Source organism: Cystoisospora suis (genome assembly GCF_002600585.1).
Source record: "Cystoisospora suis strain Wien I chromosome Unknown contig_2061, whole genome shotgun sequence".
In the NCBI taxonomy this organism is placed as follows: Eukaryota; Apicomplexa; class Conoidasida; order Eucoccidiorida; family Sarcocystidae; genus Cystoisospora; species Cystoisospora suis.
This window is the reverse complement of record NW_027154860.1, coordinates 24,584-39,873: the sequence shown is the minus strand read 5'-3', so window position 1 is coordinate 39,873 and position 15,290 is coordinate 24,584. Positions and strand designations below refer to the sequence as shown.

General features: G+C 43.9%; 2 protein-coding genes across 2 annotated transcripts in view; both read right to left on the bottom strand.

The window, feature by feature from the left end:
* Nucleotides 1–19: 19 nt before the first annotated feature.
* Nucleotides 20–1,324, bottom strand: CSUI_004415 (uncharacterized protein). The gene has a single exon (XM_068064606.1). It carries the CDS (start codon nucleotides 1,256–1,258, stop codon nucleotides 1,001–1,003), a length of 258 nt encoding a protein of 85 aa, XP_067923419.1. The 5' UTR covers nucleotides 1,259–1,324; the 3' UTR covers nucleotides 20–1,000.
* A 3,203-nt stretch (nucleotides 1,325–4,527) lies between these two features.
* Nucleotides 4,528–15,290, bottom strand: part of CSUI_004414 (ap2 domain transcription factor ap2x-3) — a 20,597-nt gene continuing 9,834 nt past the window's right edge. Inside the window, exons 3-4 of the mRNA XM_068064605.1 lie at nucleotides 15,159–15,227; nucleotides 4,528–13,366 (exon numbers count right to left, since the gene is read on the bottom strand). Coding sequence (XP_067923418.1) covers nucleotides 13,304–13,366; nucleotides 15,159–15,227 — 132 coding nt within the window. The 3' untranslated portion in view covers nucleotides 4,528–13,303. The remainder of the gene's footprint in view (nucleotides 13,367–15,158; nucleotides 15,228–15,290) is intronic.

The window sequence follows — 15,290 nt, the reverse complement described above, 5'->3', positions numbered from 1 at the left end:
AGAGAGAAAGAGAAAGAGAGAAGGAAAGAGGCAAAAAGAGAAGAAGATAGGTGTACGTACAGATAGACGGAGATGCTCTGTTATCTTGACAAGAAAACGAAGAAGAAGAAGAAGAAAGATGCAGAGGACGGACGTTGAGGAAAAAGAACAATGGACTGATCCGAAAGACGAAGAATGGTAGAAAGGGAGAGGAAGGAAGAAAGAAAGAAGAAAGAGCGGAAGAGCAAGAAGAAAAGAAAGAAACCGAGAGATCTGAGTATGATCCAGCACTATTAAACCATCATGAGAGAAAGAAAGATGAGAAACAAGACAAAACGTCCCTCTATAAAAAAGCCAGATGACGAAGAAGAAGGCAGAAGAAAGAGGAAGAAGAAGGAATCTCCCTTCTCTCTTTCTCTCTATCTATTTATCTATCTATCTCTTTCTCTCTTTTCCCTTTCTCAAACAAGAAGATTGACGTGATCTCGAAGAAGAAGTTGTTCTGTCTCTTTTTGCGTGTTTTGTTCCTTCGAAGACTGAAGAATCTACCAGTACACTCTTCTCTCCTCTTCTTTCTACAGAGGAGAACACTCTTTTCTTCTTCTTCTCTCTACGGTCTAAACGAACATGATTCGTAAGGTCGTTCTTCTCCTCTCATTCTCCGAAAGAGAAGAAGAAAATCCTCAAGCCTCCTTTCCTGTTGTTCACGGAAAGAGAAAAGGCAAATAAAGGGAGAAAGAAGGAAAGAGAGGAAGGATGAAGGAAAACAAACGACAGCGAGAGAACGCTGTGACGACGGAAGACTAAGAAATAGACGAAAAGAGAAAGCAAAGAGAGAGAGAGAGAGAAAAGAAGAGCTGAGATTTCCCTTCTTCTAAACAGAGATGAGGAGAAACATCTCGATCCGTTCTCCCTTCTCCGACTTTGTGAAGGAACGTCCGGTACTTTTCTTGATCAGAGACACATTCTTCTTCTTTTTCTTGACTTTTGCTTTTTGCTTTTTGTCAGATTACAAACAAGGTCATTCATTCTTCATGAAGGAAAGAAACAGAAACATGGCAGGAGACGCGCAAAAAAGAAAATAAGGCGAGAGACTTTCGCGCTCCTCCTCTTCGTTCTTCTTCTTTCTTAGGAAACGAACAGGCAGACAGATGCTCTTGACGATACGGTTTAGATCCTCTTCTCTCTTCTTTCTCTCCCAATGAGGAAGAAAAGGAGCAGAGAAAGAAATGCCGATGATGTACACGGTCGTCTCGCGAGAGATGCTTCCTGGAGTCATCCGCAGATTCCTTCTTTCTCTGATGGAAAGAGAAGAACGAGGCTTCTCTATGTCCTTAGTTGATAGGCAAAGGAAAGAAAAGAGGAAAAAAGGAAAAAAAGAAGGAGAAAGAGAGAGCGTGGAAGAGAGTTGTGAAGAAGGAAGGAAAAGCTGGCTCAGGTGTTTCTCTCCCGTCGTAAAGTCGGACAGAAGAGTCCTTTCTTTCTCTCCCTATCGAGAGAAGAGAAAAAACGATGAAAGATCTCTTCTCTCTTCCTTCCTTTTCTCTTCTCTTCATCCGTCGGAAAGATGTATCTCTTCCTCGATACTCACGCACAGAGAGAGAGAGAGAAAGAAAGTGGAAAACTGGGAAGGAGCCAGAAGTAGGACGGATGAAAGAAACATGGAGACCTTCTTGGGAGGTTTCACGGAGGGACAAAGAGGGAAAGCTGCAGGAGGGAGAGAGAAATTCTCAGCTTAGTAGAGAGAAGAAGAAGAGGACCAAGAAAGAAGAAAGAGAAAGAGGATATGAGAAGGCGTTCGTTCTTCTCGTCTTTCTCGTGGCTCTTCCTGATCTAAATCTCTCAGTATAGATTTGAGAGATAGTCAGAGATGGAAGATCCATTGATAACTTTCTCCACATCTGTATATGTCTCCCTATACATACACACATTCTTACACAGAGCATATAAATATGTATATATATATGCATGTAGGACAGAATACTGAAGAAGAAGAAAGGAAAGAGAAGAAGACTACTCACGGTCTCTAGGTCATCGGAGAGACTTCGGGGCGATAGGAGGCTTATGTATCGTCTTTCATACATATGTAAGGAGGTTTCTCTATATATATCTTAGGAGATCAAAATCGAGTTAGCTATAGATAGAGGAGAAGTGAGAGATGAACGTAGAAAGAAGAAGAAGAGCAAGCAGCCTTTAGACAAGGGCTTTTTCAACAGTGTGTAATAGATGACGTCTGTCTGCAGAGGGCTGGCATGTTGTATGTGTGGTGGATATCCAGTGAATTCGGTCGTAAAGGGTATTAAAAAGAAAAGAAAGTCTTCTCGAGAGGGGGTCGAGCAAAGATGATGGATAGCTTTGTACGATGCAGGGGAGAAAAGAAAGACTTGCTCTTGCATCTTCTTCTTTCCTGTCTTCCCTAGCTAGATACATAGAGATAGACAGACAGACAAACGGAGTCTCTCTCGCTTGAAAACTTCGAGGAGAATTCTCACATACCGCAGGAAAGCATCGCATGCACATCTTCATCTCTACACGCCTATATACATCTCCTTCCGTGAATGGCGCATGCGAGGTTATCTGCTACAACTACTTATTGGCGATATCTAACCTATGTATGTGTGTGTCTTCTATAGGTGTAGGTGCTGATCGTCAAGTAGATAAGTAGAGATGAAGAAGAAGAAGACTCACACGCTGGCACGGGGACTCTTTTCCTTGCTATCTTCTCATTCCCTCGCATTCTCAATGGGGGATAGGCAAGTCTACGCGGCCATTAGTTGAAATAGCCAGAGGTAAAATACTCCCCACATCTTCATTTTGACCACCCAATTCTTCTAGTTCTATCCACTGATACCTCCGATCGCTCATTCATTCATTTTGGAGAATAAGACTTCTCTCCTAGCTCAAGCTTCTCCGTCGTTTATCTCATATCTATCTCTTTCTCTATTTATACAGGCGTAGGAGTGGAGAGTGTCCTAACAATGGCCCTATTAAAATAGATATCATGCCTACTCTCCTCCTCTCTCTATAAATTTCCCATCTGGGAAGGACCCGATTCTCTCCACATCTTCTTGAACGCTTTGAAGCTTTTTCTCTCTTGCGAGCTATTCTCCTTCTTCTCCTGCTCTCAATTCCTCGTCTTCTTCGTCGGTTACCTGATCGGATTGCTGTAGTGAGACTCCTGCTTATGTTTGCTCTCCCAAGTGTGAAGAAGCGAAAAGGCGAGAAGAAGCTGAAGAGAAAGTCACTTCTACTTACAGCTACTCCCTCCTACCGTGTAGTCTATTGAGCTGTCAGAATGAAGAGAGCGACAGGCCATTCATACTTTGAGAATACCCTTTTTTCTTCTTTTTCTTCCTCTCCTTTCCTGGACTTGTATTTCCTCCTTATCTTCTTTAAGCTGCTTTATTCGCCGCTATCTCTTCCTCCTTCTTATGTCTACTACTTTCCACACCTCTTCAACACTTCTCTTCTTACGCAGACTCTTCTTCTTCTTCTTGTTCCGTCCGTTTGCCGGCATCAAATGACGCGACGATACACAGCTGGCCCTAGTCTATCTTTAACCTATCTGTGTATCTACCTATGCCTCTATATGTATAGAGATAGATCGGATCTGTCTTTGTATTGATTGAAATAGACCTCTTTCTCTTGCAGTTTTTTCTAGTCACTTTGGAGGTTCTCCTCATACAGTTAGGAGGAGGAGGAGGAAAGAAGGAAAGACAACAAGAAGAATAGGACATGTAGCAGGAAGGCATCTACCATATACACTCATACATAGACATACATAGTCATACCTTATATACGTCGTACATTTCTATATACATATACATACATACTCATGATCATGCATACATACATATACATATATACATACAATTCATACGTACATGCATCTTCATTCGTATACATGACTAAATACGAACTCGTGCTTACATACATCTTCACACATACATACTTTCATATACATGATCAAACATATTCATTCATGGCCTTGCTGTGTGGGTTAGTTGCTTTCCTTGAATGGAGAAAAGATGAAACAAGGGCCTAAAGTTGTCACTCTTATACTGCGGTAATCTTGTTAAGCCACTCGAAGACCCCTTCTCTAAAGCTTCTCATCTCTCTCTCCATCTATCATCAGTCTTTACCTATATATACACCTCTGCAAATTCGCCTATCTACCGACCAGCCGAAAATGTCGCCAAATCTTCTCAGATTCAAACAAATATATATATATATATCTATTACTCCGTCTATCTGTAAGTTCATGTATCTCTCATCTATCTGTCTATCTATCGGTCGCTTTTTCTATTCTGAGCTATCACTATTAACACGCCGAAGGGATGAGACGAGCTAAGGATGGACGTCGTTCCAACATCTCTTTTTCTTTTTCAAGCCTAGACAGACAGATGATGGAGACGACCACGAAGACCTCCTAGCCAGGCAAAGGAGTTGGCCGTGGTCACTTCTCCTCCTTGTTGGAGTTGTGGCGATTAGAAAAGAAAAAAAAAGACGTCTGCTTAATGCATGTCACCTATGCATGCACGCATGCAATTTTCTAGTGCATGGATGCACGCATGCACACATGGTACACGATCGACAACAAGACGATGAATAAAATACAGACGTCCGTCCTTGTTTCACTAGAGGTTGGAAAAATACAAAACGAAAAGAACATTTCTTTCTTTCTTTCTTATGACTACAAATGGTCTTTCTCTTTCTTCTCTCAAAAAAAGAGAAAATCTCTCTCCTCTCTCTCTAAGGTACACACACCGCTTCTTCTTCTTCTTGCATGAGTGCTCCCCCTTCCTTTCTCCTCCTCCTCTTGACGTTTGTCCTTTCTTCTTCTATAATACAATGGAGCAAAGGAGTAAGAAAGAAAATGCGACAAAGAAGAGAAAGCAGACTCTTGATAGGAGGAGTATTGCTGTCATCACTCGCGCGAACGCGCAGCTTGAGTCTAGTTGTACAAGAGGTCGAGAAAAAAGAAAAGAGAAAGAAGAAAAGCAAGAGAAGAAAAGGAAAGAGAAGGAAAGAAGAAGAGCCTGAAGTCAAAAAAACGTCAAAGAGAGGCTCCAAAAAGTGGTCGTAGCGACCTAGCAAAAAAAGATGAAGAAGCCTGTCTGATCGACGGCGCACGGGGTGTATGTACACCTCCCCGGGGGAACCCCTGCCATGTTAGGAAGGAGCAGAAGACTGACAATGAAAAGAAACTCGATCTATCATTCGCTCTATCGGATGCGCTCCAAACAAACAGAAACGCCTCTAAGGGAGAAGAAACGCGAAGAGGAGGTGAACATTTCGCAGGAGGAAGAAGAAGAAGAGAGAGAGGCTAACGAAAACAAAGAGAGATCGAAAAAGATGAATGATGATTCGTCACTCTGTCTCTCTCTCTATCTCTTCTTTCTCGTTGTTTCTCCAACAGGAAGAGACAGGTACGCTGCTCTCTCTCCCTGTATAAGTGAGAAATAGACCTCCTTTCTTTGAAGAAGGAGACACATCAACCAAATAGACATATATAGACGGATGGATGGATCCACCAAAGCAAACAGATAGATAGATAGACAGTTAAAGGGGGAGAGAAGCAGCGAAACTCCTGCTGTGCATGCCTCTCATTACTTACATATTCATGATCTACTCACTTCACATCCATCAAAGAGGAACGATAAATAAAAAGAAGGAGAGATAAGTGGATAGATGACATCTGGCTGATCATCTTTCTACAAGCTTTTCCTGCCTTGTTAAGTGACACAAAGAGAACCACGCAAGCGCCATCCGCCTCGGATGGGTGGCTCCTGTCGCGCCTTGTATGTATATATACAGATAGATAGATAGGTATACACTATATACATATACAGATACACTATTTCTGTCTACATAGATCGGGATAGCATATACAACGGATGAATAGCGAGAAGAAAGCAAAGAGACACACGCATGGACCGATAGCTGGGAATGTCTGCGAAGAAGGAAAAGAAATAAGAATAGAAGAAACAAGAGAAGAAGAGAAAGCAGGAAAGAAAGAAGATACATATAGTTACCCTCCAATCCCCCCTTACGAATCTCTTCTTTCACGTAATCTTCCTCTTCTTCTCAAACTTCCTTGACTGTCGCATTTCCCCTCTCCATGCAATCACATAAATATATACATATGTCTATCTATGTAGAATATGAAGAAGCATGTGAAGAAAAGAGAGATCTAGGATGGAGTAGATCTCCATTTTGTTTGGTCTGGAAGAAGTCTATATCGGGGAATCGAGAGGCTCATTGCCTTTGTGGCGTCCTCCTTCTCTTTCTTCTTCTCCTCCTCTGACCTAAAAATTGAAACTCAAGTGGTGAGTTTATGAACGTGTGTGGCTGGGGTTGGGGTGTACATACACCTGATATCCTACCGCCATTACAATGGCTACATCTACAAGAAGAAAGTCAAGATTCGAGCTGAATGAAAAGACACCGGCTCTCTTCTCTTGACAAGATTTTTGAGAAAGAAAAAAGTAAAGAAACCCATCCTCTGTATGCTGATCAGCCCTTCTTTCTCTCCATTCGCATTCTTCTTCTGGTACTACTGCTATCCGTAGTCCGCTCACTCTGTCTATTGAGTAGTCTGATCCAGGTCTGCTTCATCCTCTCTCTGCAAGGGTTTGGGGTCCATTCTTCTCTTCTCTCCTTTCGAAATGAGAATAAGAAGAGAATACGAAGAGAAGCAAAGGAGAGAAAAGAACAAAAGTGGAAAGAAGAGAAAGAAGAAGGGTCATAAGAAACGCCGTCTCTCCTCTTCTTTTTCTTCTCCTTCTTGTCTAATCTCTCCTCTCTTGTTTCGACTACCGCCGGAAAAGCACCCCCCACTTCTCACTTTCCTTCTCCCCCCCCTGTAGTCTGTCTATCCCGCATACACCGCCATACCTACGCTCCTACCTCTACAAACCTACACGACGATCGGAGAGAGACCTCCCCGTGAGCCGTTCGCGTTATGAAGGAACGCATGCACAGTGCCTGCTAAGCATACATACATATGTATATGATACGACATGCGTACCTCTGTATAGACATATGTATACATGTATGTGTATGCATATGCATATATTTATAGAGGCATGGATGTCGTATGATATGAAGAAGTTCTGAAGAGCTAAGGAAAGCCCTCTGTCGGGGCACATCTTTACGTGGTAGAGAGAATGGAGAGGAGGAGGAAGAAGAAGAAGAGCTAAACATCACTCGTCTGTCTTCTTCTTCATCTCCTTCTTGCTTCTAAAGTTTTCACACAAAGAGGAAGACTAAAAGAAGCAGGTGGATAAAAAGAATCATCTATCTATCTACCTATCTATTTATCTATCTATCTATCCTAAATCTATCTATCTATCTACCTATCTATCTATCGCTCTTGAAAGACAAGACGTGAGAAGAAGAACTCTCTCTCGCCTTCGTATGCTCGATTCAAAACACCTAAACTTCTCTTCTCTCTCTCTTTCTTTTCTCTTCTCTCCAAGTATCTGCTTCAAGTCGAGACTAGAGAGAGATCCATCTATTCATCTATGTATGCATCTTCTTTATCAGCTCTTTTCTTCTTCTTCCCCCATTCGGTATAGTGTAAATCTTTCTGTTTGTCTAAGAAAGCGTAGGAATCCCTTGAGAGGATCTTCATTCTTATCCCGGTGTGAGTTTGTCTTTTTCTTCTTCTTCTCTTCTTCTTTCCTTATCCTTCTTTTTTGCAAGAGAGGTTGAATCGCCGGTCTCTTGATCTGTTCTCTTTCTCTTTTTTCTTGGAGTTCCTCTTACTTCATCCTCACCTTCTCGGGTTATGGCGATCGTTGATGCGTTTGTATTCTTTTTTGTCGTTCTCACTTCGATCTTTCGCTTGTTTCTCCCCACTTTCTTTTGCCTCTTCTTCCTTTCTTCCTCTGTCTCCTTTATCAAATCTTCTTCTCCTCCCCCACCCTGATCCTCGTCAAGAAGAGAAGATCGCGAGAGAGAATCTTTCTTACCTTTCTTCTCCCCCCCTTCATCTAAAGACAAGAAAGAAGAATTCTTTCCTTCTTTCTCAGTTAAGCGGCCATCCCTTTCATTTTCAGCGTTCTTCATGAGATGTCTCCCCACATAGGTCAGTACCACTCCCGCTGAAGATGTGTTCGTCATTTTCGAAATCTCATTATCTTCTTCTTCTTCTCTTCCTCCCTTCTTCTTAGTCTTCTTATTCTCCCCCCCTCCCCCCGACCTCTCCCAACCCCTCCTTGGTTCTCCCTCATCATCATCGTCGTCTCTATCGACTTGCTCTTCTTTCTCTTTCTCGAGGAGAGCCTTCTGTCTCCCGTCGCGAAGTTTCTTTGCCACTGCAGCGGCTAAAGCATAAGCTCCATCATAGCCGTATTTCAAGACAGAAAAGCACCTCCTATGCCATCTCCCGGATGAACGAGCTGAAGGGGAACAAGCCGCAAATGAAGAGGAGGAAGAAGAAGATCTTCCTTCCCCTCCCTTCTTCTTCTTCTCCTCTTCTCTTGTTCTGTTGTGAGGTGTCTTCTTAGATGAAACAGGGGAACTGTCGCCCCACCCTCCTTCATGTTGGCGCACCATACAAAGCTCATTTCTTTCTCCATCTGCTAGAAGGTCTTTCTCTCCTTCTGTTCTCTCATTGGTCACTTCAGAAGAAGAAGACGACGGATGAGCCTCTCTCTTCTTTGGTGACGTCGGGTCTCCCTCGCGATATATACGGCTGACGAGACGGCTTCCTCTTTCTTTCTCATCTTCGTTGTCTTTCTCTTCTTGTTGTTCTTCTTCTCCTTCTGAATGGATGGAAGGAGGGGGAGAAGGAGAGTACTGCTGCCATTTACATACCCATCTCTGTTGAGTTTTCTCATATTGCAAAGAGACAACTCTTGCTGACGCAGGCACTGAATCGAGGAGAGCCTTCTCCGCGCTTCTTAACTGGTGTAAAGTAAGCATAAAGGGAGACGCCGCTGACAGATCTTCTACATGCTGCTTCGGCCTCTCACACTGACGTTCGCGAGGATAAGGAGGAAGAGAAGAAGAAGAAGATTTCTTCTTCTTCCTTCTCTCAGATAACTTCTTCTTACGGGAAACGTTTTCTTCTTCTTCGTGAAGATGTGAAGAAGAAGAAGAAGTGAGTCTACATGGAGAGGGTTGAAGAAGACCATGATGAGAAGAATCCCCCCCCTTGTTTTTCTTCTTAGTCGTTTCTTTCTTCTCCTCCTCCTTCTTCTCAGCAGTCTCATCCTCCCGCCTTTGTACGGTCCGGTCTTCTTTAGCCGAGGAAGGAGATGCCCCGGAGGAATCTAGGGTTGAAGAAGAGCACGAAGAAGAGGAAGAAAGAGTAGGTGAAGGCGTAGTAGACGAAGAAGAAGAGGAAAGATGAGAAGGCAACTTTAGATGATGATCTGCAGGCATTTGTGAGCTGCTGCAGTTTCTATTGTGATGAATGACTATCTCCTGGCCCTGGTCTCTATAAGAGGGACCTTTTCCATTATAGTAGTTATTTATCGTGTCACATGCCGAGAGAAAGAGAAGACGGGAGATCTGCTGGCGTCTCTTCTCATCGGCATCTTCAGTCTTCTTCTTATCGGAGTTGCTATGAGAAGTATCCCCCTGATCTTTTAACATCTCTAAGAGAATCTGCTGCTGCTGGGCTGATAGAAAGAGAGAAGAAGAAGAGGAAGAAGAGAAGGAACGAGAAGAAGAGCTTCCATGAGGATGTCCACCAGGAAAAGAAGATGACGATGCTGAAGTGTTGGTGCCCTCCTTTCGACGAAGAAGACTGAGAAGTGCGATTCTTGAGGAGAGAGAAGGAGAGGAGATAAGCGAAGAAGGGGCATGTCGATGAGAGACAGTCGGAGGATCATCTGTGGATGTAGAAAGAAGAAAAGAGGGAGATGGATCATCTGAAGCAGGTGGGGAAAGATGCTGCTCTTCCTCTCGATCCAACTGTACAGACAGTTGACGAGAAGGGAGTTGTTGACGCTGTCCTTCTTCTTCTCTCTCCTGTCTTGTACACCCAGGGCGATGATCCATCTGGCTCCTCCCCTCCACTGACAGGTGAAAAATTGAATGCTTCTCCTTCTTCTCCTCATCTCTTCGTGGATCTTGTTCTCCTTGTTGATGTGAAGGAAGAGACGGCGAGAGAGACGAGGGAGAAGAGGAGTTAGAACCTTCGGGGGTTGTCACAGGCACCTCAAGACGAGCCGTTAAAAGCTTCATGAGAAGATCTGACTCGTTAACGGAAATAGACGAAGAAGAAGAAGAAAGACATGGAGTAGTCTCTTCTTCTCTCTCCCTCCCTTGTTCACCCCCTACTTCTGTCTCTCGTATTCCCCTCTCCATCTTCTTCTTCTGCTCTTCGTCATCGCGTCGATCTCCCGTCTCTCCTTGGTCGCTTTCTTCCACCCCACCTGTACTGGCGGTGCCACACTGAGAAGCACTCGCCTCGACTAGCGAAGGAGCGAGAAGAGAAGTTTTCGCCCTAGCCCTTCTTTCTCTTAGCATTTGTAGAATGAATGCATACATGAGGTTTGTTTGAGAAGAAGAAGAAGAAGGTGTCATCCTGCTGAAGAGAGAAGAAGAAGAATAATGTCTTGTCAGTCCATCGTCACTTTGGCAAGACGTTTCTCCTCCTTCAGGCATCATGACACCGCCGGCTTTATCACCTATCACCCCTACTCTTCTCTCTCCTCCTTCTCCTTCACCACTTCCATCTTGTATCATCTTCTCACGGGAATGGTCGACTCTCTTCATATCATTCATATGCTGTCTAGAAACATCATTATGACTCTCTTGCCCCTCCTCACTTCGTGTAGATCGACTTCCCTGAACTCCTTCTTCGTTTTCTACTTCGGAGGCCATTCTCTCTTCTCCTTCTTCTCTTCTCCTTCCCCCTACTAGCAAGTCTTTTCCTTCTCTTGCTGGTGTAGACGTTGAGGAGAGTGTCAAGCTCGACGGCCGAGAGGATGATGGCGACGGCGCCTTATATGCGCTGGCGAGGAGAGAAGAAGAAGAAAAGGAAGGACGGCTTTTCTCTCCGTGCTTGAGAAGAGCTGCGGCTAGTACAGCATAACCTAGATGATCCACTCGACGAGGAGGAGGAGGAGGAGAACAAGAGATAGCCGTCGTTGGCTTGCTTTTCGTTGCAGTCATAGCAGGAGAAGCGAGCAGTGTCGATGGGGGCGTCGTATTAGGAGAAGTTGGAGGAGAAGAGACCATAACGGCGGGAGAGGAAGAAGAACAAGAAGAAGATGCCGTCGATAAAGACGAAGAAGACAAAGAAGAAGATGATAAGGGACAGCATGCTTCCTTCTCTATCATACGCCGGCGATGATATGAAGAATGAACTCCACCCGGTGACGCTCGTATTCTTTCTCTCGGTGGGACCTCTTTCTCTCCTGTAGACAAATAATTCTCTAATGTCTTGTGACTGAGAAGACGACGGCCATGATCATCGGAATAGGAAGAAGAAGAAGATCTTGAGTTAAAGGCATCCATCAGAGGCTCTTCTCGGCCTTCTCCCTTCTTGCTCTCCTCCACTCCCCCTTTGCCTTGGTCTTGTCTTCTTTGGCTTCCTTCTTCTTGTTCTCCATGAGGTGTCTGCGAAGGAGATGATGAAGAAGAAGAGGAGGAGGATGATGATGATAGACTACTCTTACTACTTAGATTGCTCACTACAGAGACGGAGGAAGATCTTCTTGGAACTCCGAGAGCATCGGAGACATCCGCCCCTGTCGACCCTACGATTGTAGTAGCGGCTGTGGAAGCAATAGAGAGACGCTGCGTCAATGAAGAAGAGGAAGAAGAAGGAAAACACTCGTCATCTATCTCCACATCCTTCTCTTCTTCTCCTCCTGAGCTATCAATCTCTCCCTTCTTAAGAGATCTCTCATTCGCATCACCTCCAGGAGATCCCCTACGCCTACTCGTCGTGCCACTACTATCTGTCACTCGCAATACATATCTTTGATCTTCTTTCTTTCCATACTCCTCCTCCTCCTTCTCTTCCTCCTCTATCTTCTTCTTCTTTTTTCTTTCATCTTCAGTATTGGCGAGACTTCTCTGTTTGTATTCTTTTCTCTTCTGTAGTTTCAGCGAATCTTTCCTCTTCCTCTTCCTCTCCGTAGACGGAGAGAAGGAGGAGGAGTCTTCTCCATCCAGAGATGATCTCTCCGACCCTCTCCCTTCTTCATCTTCTTCTACGATAATAGCTCCTGCTTGTCGACGTGAAGAAGATGATGCGAGAGGAGGAGGAGGAGGAGAAGAGAGATCACCCCCTTTCCCTTCTCTTCCATGATCATTCATGTCCTCGGAGGACATTCCTCGGTTGCAATCTCGTAAAGAAGAAGAAATCGATGAAATAGAAGAAGAAGAAGAACAAGGCCGAGAAGAAGGAGGCGGAGAGGGAGGAAGACTTGGAGAGGTAGAGAGAATAGAAGAGAGAAGATTTGTTAAGATAGGAGATGTGAATGTATCTGTGAATAGAGATGGGGGAAGATAGAGGGGAGGGGTAGATGAGGCGGACGGAAGAAATAGACGGTTGTCATTCTCATGCCTCTTATGAGGATCTTTACCAACAGGGACAGCATCATCTATAGAAGCATGCTTTCTGTCTCTCGAACGGCCTAAAGAATCTCCTTTCCTTGCTTCTTCTTCTTCTTGTAGTTGACTCGAGTCTCCCTCCCTCTCAATCATCATCTTCTCCTTCGCCACCCCAGGCATCTGTTGCTCTTGTAAGCATAAGAGAACTCCTTCCGCCTTCGGCCGACTTCTCTTCCTTCTTTTCTTCTTCTTTGTAACTCCTGGACAAATCATCCATGGAAGAGGTGATAAGGATGAAGAAGAAGAGAAAGAAGAGCTAAAGACAGAGGATGAAAACAAAGAAGAAGAAGAAGCTAAAGAATGGATAGAGGCCTGCTCTTCTCTTGTCATGAGAGAAGTCATACGTTTCATAACTTCCGGATTCTCTATGACCTGCTGAAGGCGCTCTTGAAGAAGAATACGCTTCGTCGTGGTACACCCAGCTGACGCAGCAAAAGACGCAGTGGAAGAAGTCGTCTGTGTCTTTACATTCGGCTTATATTCGGAGAGGAGAAAGGAGGGAAAGGCTGATGCAGGTGATGAGAGAAAAGATGATGATGATGATAAAGACGGTAGAAAGTAGAAAGGAGAGATCGAAGACAAAGAAGAACAAGGACAAGATGATAAGGAGGAAGGACAAGGCGAAGGTGAGGAAGAAGTTGAACAGGCTGGATTGCTGGCACTCGGAATTGCACATCTTATTGATGTACATGAAGAAGAAGGGACGTGATAGGAAGTCTTTCCGGCGAGAGAAAGTGTTTCTTCATAGAGAGAATGGATAGGAGAAGCTTGATAAGGAAAGGAACCTGACAAGGATGCTGTAGGGCTGTAGGCACGAGGGAGGAAACACAAGTCAGAGAAGTGGATGAGGTAGGCTAGTATCAGGACTGCCCTTTTTCGTTCATTCTTCTTTTTCCGGCTCTGCTACTTACTTTCCACTGACGAATGAAACCTTCACGTATGTAGGTAGAAACAAGAAGATATGATACAGAGAGATCTGCAAACATCTCATGAAAACAACCCTACATTCTCAGGTGTACCTACACAAGAGCAACACCATATGCATAGACATACCTGCCACGTGTATGTCCCTATATACCTATATAACTATATATGCGATGGACATAGAGACGTCTGTGTCTACTGTAAGACATATACCTTATCACTCATCTCTATACTGTAGGGAGAAGGCCTTTCAACAGATCCAAGGAAAAGAGATTTCATTCATGCATGGAACCCACGTGCTAGCCGATGTGTACCTACTACCTGTCTACACAAATGGATAGATAGATTGATAGAAAGGAGACAGATCCACGATAGATAGATAGATAGGTGCACGAATGAAAGACAGATCAGATCCACAAACGAAAAAAGAGAGATAGATCCGTAATAGGTATATACACGGAAGGCGGAGTCGATCAGAAGAGAGTACTGTCAAGTACCTAGAAGGTGTGTGTATGTTCATAAGTGACCGAAAAGAAGACGGAGAAGACAGCATCTAACCTAGCATAAGAAAATTTATTCTTCCCTATGCGTGTGATATACGTCATCATAAGATACCAAGAAGATAAAGGGGAGACCCAGCACTCCTCCCTCTCTACGCGACGATCCATCACACATCATGTATAAACACGCAGAGGAACACATATGTATATGTATATACTAGATGGGGTATAGATAGGTAGGTGTATATACATACCAATACAGATATGTCACTTTGTCACAGTAAATGTATGTATGGACAGGTTGGATGTAGGCATGTATGTATGTGTGTATACAGCTGCATGAAGCAAGCCCTCGTGGCGACGAGCTTGACGAATGAAAGAACGAGTGATGAGTAGACATACCTGAATAGAGCGTGTAAGATCTGCAGTTGTTCCAGTCTCCGCGTATAAACGCTCTTCCTATCTACTCTTAAAGCCTGCAACACAATCTGCTGCGATACAGGAATCTGACGACAGCCCGTCAAGTATCAACAAAGAAAGAGAAAGAAAGAGATGAGAAAGAGAATGAACGAAAGAGATAAGAAAGAAATGAGAAAGACTGAACGAAAAGTGTCAACAACTTCACATATGGGGGATCCCCTCTTTAAGCTGAGCACGACTACTACTACTACTGCTGCAACAGGGAGCGCATGCAAAACAAGAAAAGACAAGTACAGAAGAAGAAAGAAGAGACTTCTCTAGTATCGCAGAGAGCACGTACTATGTCTATCCCACGGTTATATACAAGCAGACAGACACGAGTAGCCTTAATTCACTCTCCCTACATAGCTGCTACATACGTAACAGTTCACACACACATACATATGCAAGATAGAGAGGAAATACATACTACTCATACATGGGGAGACATCGCTCATTTCTACAGGCAAGAGAAGTAGATGAGAGAGTCTATTCTAAAGAGAATTCATCATGAAGAAAAGGCGAGTAGCGATACTTTGCAGAAGACTTTGTAAAACGGATCACTCTTCGATCTCCTTTCTTATTCTTCTCCAGACTAATTCGAGCTCTTTATCTAGACGCATGAACAACAGACAAGAGTGAGAATGTCTAAAGAGACAATGTCTTTGTATCTCAAGATCTATATAAAGACGAAGAAGGAGTAGTAGTAGTTACCTTCAGCCACTGAAAGACTATTATGACCAAAGATGCGAGAGAGACGGAATCGCATCGACCTCGAGATAACTACGAACAAGAAAAACGCATACAAGGGAAGAAAAAGAAAAAGATAGATTGAAGATAGATCGA